We start from the raw sequence: 8,027 nt of genomic DNA, 5'->3' as shown, positions 1-8,027 counted from the left end.
TTTTTTTGAGACAGAGTCTCGCTCTGTCGCCCAGGCTGGAGTGCAGTGGCTTGATCTCGGCTCACTGCAAGCTCCGCCTCCCGGGTTCACGCCATTCTCCTGCCTCAGCCTCCCGAGTAGCTGGGACTACAGGCGCCCACAACCGCGCCCGGCTAATTTTTTGTATTTTTAGTAGAGACGGGGTTTCACCGTGGTCTCGATCTCCTGACCTTGTGATCCGCCCGCCTCGGCCTCCCAAAGTGCTGGGATTACAGGCGTGAGCCACCGCGCCCGGCCAAAAAAAAGCCAGTTTTTAATTCTGAGGCTTGGTTTGAAAGCCATTCAGTGTCATGGGCTCCTTTGTATGATCAGGAGTGGAAAGAGCCCCACAGAGGTTGGGAAGAGTCTCCATAGCAAAGGTGGGGGCGTCCTCACCGACGTCCCCTGCTCTGAAGACACAGGGGCCAGGCCCAGCCAGAGGGCCCTCTGTGGGCAGGGCTGTGAGGCCTGATTCAGCCGGGTGCCTGGCCGGGGCAGGAGACCTAGGCCACTCGCAGTGGAGGGCAGCCACAGTGGGGCCGGGGCCAGGGTCAGCAGCAGATCCGCCTGCTGCCCGGCTTCTGTCCATTCGTGGGCACCTCAGCCCTGGTGGGGTGAATGGGGGCACCCGGAGTGGCCTCCCCTCCTCCACACTCCTTCTTTCAACCCTCGCTCATCTTGTCTGCCCGGATGAGTCTGGGGTGCCAGCTATGAGAGTGGAGCTGACCCCTTCGAAGCTTCCACTGAGCCAAGACTAGAGCAGGCTCCAGGTTCCAGGTTCTCACCGAGCCGCACCTGTAGCAGGTGGTTTCTCCCTCCGCCTGCCCTTCCCTCTCCACGATCTGGGCCAGGTCAGGAAGTATCCTCCAGCTGTCACCTCACCCTGCACAGGCAGGAGGGATGCCACCAGTACCCACAGAGCTCCTCCCAAGCCTCCGCTCAGCTTCAGAATCCTCCTCACGGCACTCAGGCAGCCACAGCCAGTTAATCGGGTTGGCAAAAAACAGCCCTCCTGATGGGGGGGTCGCCACCCCTCCCGCCTCCGGGCTCGCCCTCTGCAGTACATAAGAGCACACCTGTGACTTCTGGGCCTCAGCTGTTACATCTGTGACGTGGGAGGTGATGGGAGGCTTCGGGAGGATGCAGTGGAGTGGTTTGTGCAGACATTTACTGGGGGCGTGGGCCGCGTGACCTGCTCCTGGAGCCCATGCCCGGTGCATTGCCAGGCTTGCAGATGGGTGCGCCAGGCTTTTCCTGCAGCAGAGGCAGCCAGGGGTCCAGAGTGAGCAAGGCTGTTTAGGGGGGCCAGGCCTGGACACGGACCTCGGAAGGCAGGGGGAGGCCAGTTCAGCTTGGGGGAGAGGGTCCCCTCCATCCACCCCACAAGGGGGCTTTACCTCTCTTCAGTTTCCACATGCACCTGAACTTCTAAGCCTGTCCCCCAACTCCTCTGGGTGGTGGAAAGAGCCCCTCTGAGTGACCCCTTGGTGCTGGGTGGGGCTGCCCTTCTGTCCAGCAAAGCCCTGGACTGACCCCGCCCCAAGGGCCCTCAGGAAGCAGGATCCCTGGATCCCCTCTCTGGGCCCCTCTCCTCCCCTGCCCCCTCCCAGGGCGGAGCCTCTTTCAATATGGGGGAGTCCATCTCCCTCCCTCAGTGATTCCTGCCAAGACACTGTGTGCCTAAAACCTCACTTCCACCTCCTTTGCCAAAGCCGTCTCCCCTCCTGCTGCTCAGAAGAGGGACTCAGAAAGACTTGGGGGTGCACCCCTCAGCCCCCCATGTCCTCCTGCCCCCAGGTGGTGAGGGGCGCCCTGAGCTGGCTGCCTCCTCAAAAGGGGAGTGCAAGAGGAGGGCGAGTATGTAAATCAGTGTCTCAAAATGTAGCCCAGTGCGCAGGCAGTGAGCTGGGTAGAGGGCCTGAGCCAGTGCGGCTCTGCCTTGGAAACTCATGCACACACACACAGGCATGTACACACAACATGGGCACACATGCAGAGACACGTGGGCACACATGCACTATGCACATGAACACATGCTTGCACTCACACCCCATGAGCATACACAGACACACGAAGTACACATGAAGACATGCACAGACATGCACACACAGACCCGTGCAGACTTCTGTGTGTACATACACAAACACACGAGCACACACATACACAGATCTACATGCTCGCACAGGCACACGCATGTGCAAGCCTTCATATACACATATTCCTGCGGATACATGTATGCATGGTTACACAGACATGCATGAAACATCTACATCCACAAATGCACACGCACGTGGGCCGCACATGTGCACAGATGTGTGTCCTTGCACACCCAGGCCTGCATGTGCAGAGACATGTGCGTGTGCAATACAGGTGTGCAAGCAACACGGGCACAGAGTCATGCTTGCGTGCCACCTGCATGCACATGCCCACACAGACACGTGGCAAACAGAGGCATGCGTGTGCACACATGCGGCACACCCACACACCCTGCTCACGGGTGGCCCTCCCCGCAGCCATGGTCCTGCTGTTTGTCATGTGGATGAAGCGGCGGGAGAAGGAGCGCCACACGAAGCAGCTGCTCATTGACCCCGAGGACGACGTCCGCGACAACATCCTTAAGTATGACGAGGAAGGTGGCGGCGAGGAGGACCAGGTGAGACCATGGCCCGCCTCTGCCTCCCCACAGGAGGCCAGCTCTCACGTGTACCAGTGTCTCAGCAGGGCTTGCCCTCGGGTTTTAACAGTAAGACATTTCAACCTTTTTCACCAGTGAGGGCGCCAGGCAGGGGAGCAGTTTCCTAGTCCGACCGCCCTGCCCACGCTTGCATGTCTAGCCTGGGCTGAGCTGTGCACACTGCACCTGCATCCCCCACAGGGGATCCTGGGACCCCTCCCATCCTCTCGCCTTCCTCCCTCCCACTGCCAGCCCCTGCCCAGTGCTGCCCCATGCCCTGGAGGGGAGGGGGCTCTGGGTTGGCCAAGGATACCGATGCCCACTCACCTGATTGCTGCTGTGTGCGGGGTCTGTTGAGTGACCAGGGGCAGTGGCCCGGGAGGGTAGACTATGAGAGCTGCTGGTTGGAATCTGGGTCTGCCCTTGGCCTTTCAGGGAATCGGGGCAAGTCCTTAAACCCATCTAAAGTTCAGACCCCTCCCCACCCACAACACGACCATAACGAGTGTGAGGAACATGCCTTGTGGAGACCCAGCTCCTGGCCACCCGAGCACGCGGGGCACATGGTCAGTGAGCAGCGTGGTGGTGGGGTCACTCGGGGAGAGCCCCAGGTCATGGAACACAGCCAGGCACAGCCCCCATCCCTGCTTAAGGGATTGGGGTGAAGGGCGAGGAAGTGGGGCATTGTGGAAGGGCACAGCAGGGGACAGCATGGTTCTGTGGGATGCTTGGAGACCAGGCCACAGGGCAGTGGGCAGCGGGCGCATCTGTGGCCCAGGTCACAGAACAGGATGCAGGGCGGAAGAGGGGCTCGGCGGATTCTTGTGGTGCCCCTGACTCCTCCCGGCTCCCTCCTCCAGGACTACGACCTCAGCCAGCTGCAGCAGCCGGAAGCCATGGGGCACGTGCCAAGCAAAGCCCCTGGCGTGCGTCGCGTGGATGAGCGGCCGGTGGGCGCCGAGCCCCAGTACCCGGTCAGGCCCATGGTGCCGCACCCAGGCGACATCGGTGACTTCATCAACGAGGTGTGTGCCCCTCAGCAGTGGGGGTCCCGGGCAAGGTGTCTCCTCTAAAACTAAAATTCTAGTAGCACACAAACAGCAGCCGTCTCCACAGTGCCGGTAGCCGCCGTGGGGAGGAGGCGGCTCAGACCCGGGTTCCAGGCCCAGCCCTGCCCCTCCAGCTGGGTGGCCTGGGCAAATCACCTCCCCCAGCCGGCTCTCTTTCCAAGGACGACGATTCCTACCTGTGAGCCAGGCGAAGGATCAACACGCAGGGCGGTGTTCAGCCTCCTCCACACCCCCTCACCCTCCCCCAAAACCCTCTCACCCTCCCCCCACCCCTCACCCTCCCCCAAAACCCTCTCACCCTCCCCCAAAACCCTCTCACCCTCCCCCACCCTTCACCCTCCCCCACAGCCCCTCANGTTCAGCCTCCTCCACACCCCCTCACCCTCCCCCAAAACCCTCTCACCCTCCCCCCACCCCTCACCCTCCCCCAAAACCCTCTCACCCTCCCCCAAAACCCTCTCACCCTCCCCCACCCTTCACCCTCCCCCACAGCCCCTCACCCTCACCCACACCCCCACCTCCCCCGACACCTTCCTCCCCCTCCCCACACCCCTCTCACCTGCCCTTGGGTTGGGAGGAGCTGAACTCCAGCCACAGGCCCTACCCAACCCTCCGTCTCCCCTGCCCACAGGCCGCTGCTGGATTTGAGTTTGCCCCTCCAACACTCCCACGCTCCGTCTTCACAAATGCCCTTTCCTATTCAGAAATGCCCTTCAGTTAAATGCAGAGAGCACTTATTGGACACCTACTGTATGCAACATCCTACCTCCCCACCTCTTCTTCTGGGCCCCGCTTTCCGTTCCATCAGATCCCGGGGCTGAGACAGTGCGCCCTGCACTCTAACCCTGTGTCTGTGACCTCCAGGGACTCCGGGCTGCCGACAACGACCCCACGGCACCCCCCTATGACTCCCTGCTGGTCTTCGACTACGAGGGGAGCGGCTCCACCGCAGGCTCCGTCAGCTCCCTGAACTCATCCAGTTCCGGGGACCAAGACTACGATTACCTGAACGACTGGGGGCCCAGATTCAAGAAGCTGGCGGACATGTATGGAGGCGGTGAAGAAGATTGATGACCTCGCGTCTTCGCACCGAAGTGAGAGCCACACTCGGACGCGGGAGGAGCAGGACTGAGCGGAGGCGGTCGGTCTTCCCGACTCTCCCTGCGGCCGTGTCCTTAGTGCTGTTAGAAGGCCCCCCCACCCCCACGTTGAGCTGTCTAGCATGAGCACCCACCCCACGGCGCCCTGCACACGGCCGCTGCCCAGCACCGCGCCGGCTGGCACTGAAGGACAGCAAGAGGCACTCTGTCTTCACTTGAATTTCCTAGAACAGAAGCACTGTTTTTAAAAAAAAAAAAAAAAAAAAAAAAAAGGAAAAGAAAAGAAAAAAAAAAGAAAGTGCCTTTTGGTACATGTATCAGATTCCCTCAAACTCAGGAGTGACTAAAGCTGACAGACCGTCCCCACCTTCCTGTCCCGAGCGGCCTCTGACCCCAGCTAGTCCCAGCTCTGAAGGCATCATTCAGAAATGGGGGAGACTGTGTCTTTCTTTCTTTCATTTTTATTTTGGTCTTTTATTAAGAAAAAGAAAGTGGGTGACTTGTTTGAAAACAGAGTGGGATTCAAATCCCAGCAGCCTTTGCTGTACACAGTTGGCCGGGGGGAGGCGCGGGGCGTCTCTTGGGTCTCTTGGGATTCGAGGCCAACTGGGAGGCTTAGCCTTCAGCCCCAGCAGCAGAAAGCCCTGGGGCCGGTATGGCTCAGACTACCCCCCCGCCTTGTGACTGCTTCCCACCCTCTCCCGGATGCTGTGAGGAGCTCAGGCTGGGGGCTGGAGGGGAACAGGGGTCATCCTGGGTGTTCCCCATCTCTGCCCCTGGCTGCCCCCAGGGCTCCATCCCCAGTCAACCCAGGCCTCCGTCAGGGCCACCTGTCACCCCGAGTGCCACCAGATCCCCTCTGCCTTTGGTCCAGAAGAGTGAGTTTTCCAAACCAGCCAGCGGTCTGGTCACCAGGCTGGCTCCAGCCCTCCAACCTGGTGACCAGACCGCCTGGGGCGCCATCAAAGGCCCCGCAACATGCATCGATTCAAACCCCAGGACACTCTTGACAGCTCCAACCATCCGGGGGGCTGTGCAGATGGCAGGAACCGAGGACCCTCCCTGGCAGTGGGAGAGGGCATGGTGACCAGAACCACACCCAGCAGCCTGCGCAGCCTCCCCGCCCCAGCCTGTGTGCTTCCGATTCCTGCCAGATGCTTGTGGGCCTGTGTGGGTGGCGGGAGGCCCTGTCTTGCTGTGTCCACCTGTCGCACAGATGCGTCTGCACACTGCAGACAGTGCCTCCCCTCTCCTATGGGCCCACGTCGGGGGCAGGCAGCAGCGGGTCCAGCCTTGCTGCTGTCCTCGAGGTTGGCACTGCTATCTCCAGGGCTGGGTTGACTGAAGCCAAACAGGGGGAAGGAATCAGTCCTGCAAGACAGTAAGAGGGGCTGTGCCCGGGGACCCCCGGGAGAGCACTCGGCTGCCTGTGTTCACTGCATGAGAAAACTCGGAGGCTGCATTCTCCCTCTGGCATGGCTGTGTCTGGGCGCCTCGGGCTGGGGCAGGAGGCAGGCCCCATGTGGGGAAGCCTCGTGCTTGTCAGCTTTCTGTCTCTCCCAGGCCAGTGACAACTGGCTTCCCAAGGAAGGAGGTGCCAGGGGTCCTGGGCAGGACCTGGTGTTGGGCAGGGCGGTGCCAGCACTGGGGAAGGACCAGGAGCCCTCCCGGAGCCCCGCCCTGCACCTGCCGCTGGGGTCAGAGGGTGTCTCGGGGTGCCTGTGGGGGCAGCATGCGCTCCACCGGGGACCTGGGCCCCCCTCAGCCTGTGGCTCTTCCCCATGGCTAAGGTCACGCCTTTTCTGAACAGCTTTGGCCTTGAGTGCACACATCTGTGCCAGGCTCACAGCACATTCCCGTTGGACGTCAGGGTCCTTACCCAAACCAAACTCACAGCCACCCCTGCGCAGCCTTCAGAGTCGAGCTGGGGTCCCAGTCTCCAGCTCTGTCCGTTCCGACCCTCCCATGGCTGCCCAGGGAGGGCGGAGTTCACTGTGCCACGTGCTGGGTGCCCCCCTCTGCAGACAGCCAGTCCAGGAGATGGACCAACAGAGGTCAAGGGGCAGCCGGCTGGGCTGCACCGGGGTCCCCCAGCTCTGAGCTGTGCTATGCAAACAAGAATGCTGCTGAGGGTGTGGGGCCGTTGGAGGGACGGCTGGGCGGCCAGTGGAAGGACTGGAAGTCTCTGCTGTTTGGGGAGGTCTGGCCTCCAGTCCTGAGGAGTGTGTGCGGATTGTTCTAAGTGTGACTATGACCCGGGAGCCAGGGCAGCATGAACTCCTTTCTCTGAAATTTTGAGGCCTCCTTGGGTTCCCTGAACCCTGGGCTGGCGTTCCCAGGACCCAGCACCAGGAGACCCCAGTCCCGCCAGCACCGCCGCGCTACCCGGGAGGGCTGGGCGATGTTGGTGCCGCCTCCCACCAGCTCCCCTCCTCTCCCACCGCCTCTTGTCACTGCCAAGCCCCCCGTTCATTTTGCCCAAATCACGCAGGCTGAAGCTGCAGTGCCAGCTGGAGGGACATTCGCAGGGCTTCCCGTGCCCATCCCTGCTTCCAGACAGCTGGACAGCCTCCCCTTTACCCCCACCCCGGTGAGCCCCTGGGGGCCAGAGAAAGATGGGGTTCCCGCAGCTTCCCAGCTCCACCTCTGAACTTGAGTTAGCATTAGCTAAGCATACAATCAGTGTCCAACATCTCTCTTCCTTAGCTTGTAGATACGACTGTCTGTAACCAGGGGACCCCTGCTGGAAGCCGGGAGGCCAATGCTGGCCGGGTGCGAGGGCATGGTTAGGTTCCTTTAGGGAATTTTTGTTCTGCAAACAGGAGAAACCTGTGCTGCAGGTGGGAGTGGCAGGAGCGACTGGCCTTGGTCAGCAGGCAGGCCCCAGCCCAGGACCACAGTGCTCTTCAGGGCCTGGGCAGCCCCCGTTTCTGGCCCAGCAGGTTTCTCTTTCTAGTGTCTTTCAGCACATCCAAAATGCTAGGCCTCCCGCCACCAACGTGTCAGAGCAATGTCCAACTATCAGGCGCTCAGAGATGCCTCAGTTTCCCTAGCGTGAGCACCAGCTGACACACACAGTCCACTGAGATGAGAATTCTGTTCTCTCCAAAGCAAAAAGCCGGGCGAGGGGAAGTTTCAATTTCTGTCAGTGCTCAAAGGAATAAC

General features: G+C 61.0%; 1 protein-coding gene and 1 pseudogene across 3 annotated transcripts in view; both read left to right on the top strand.

Annotated features, from left to right (window-relative positions):
• The window catches only part of CDH4 (cadherin 4), a 676,597-nt gene extending 671,490 nt beyond the window's left edge, over positions 1–5,107 (top strand). For all 3 annotated transcript variants that reach the window (XM_025399162.1, XM_025399163.1, XM_025399164.1), the window contains 3 exons: positions 2,532–2,671; positions 3,553–3,717; positions 4,627–5,107. In XM_025399162.1, the coding sequence (XP_025254947.1) occupies positions 2,532–2,671; positions 3,553–3,717; positions 4,627–4,833 (512 nt within the window). In that variant the 3' untranslated portion in view covers positions 4,834–5,107. The remainder of the gene's footprint in view (positions 1–2,531; positions 2,672–3,552; positions 3,718–4,626) is intronic.
• A 410-nt stretch (positions 5,108–5,517) lies between these two features.
• LOC112632458 lies at positions 5,518–7,512 on the top strand (annotated as a pseudogene).
• The last annotated feature ends 515 nt before the right edge of the window (positions 7,513–8,027 follow it).

The sequence above is a fragment of the Theropithecus gelada genome, chromosome 10 (genome assembly GCF_003255815.1).
Source record: "Theropithecus gelada isolate Dixy chromosome 10, Tgel_1.0, whole genome shotgun sequence".
In the NCBI taxonomy this organism is placed as follows: Eukaryota; Metazoa; Chordata; class Mammalia; order Primates; family Cercopithecidae; genus Theropithecus; species Theropithecus gelada.
The sequence above is the reverse complement of the archived record's forward strand: the minus strand, read 5'-3'. Positions and strand labels throughout refer to the sequence as shown.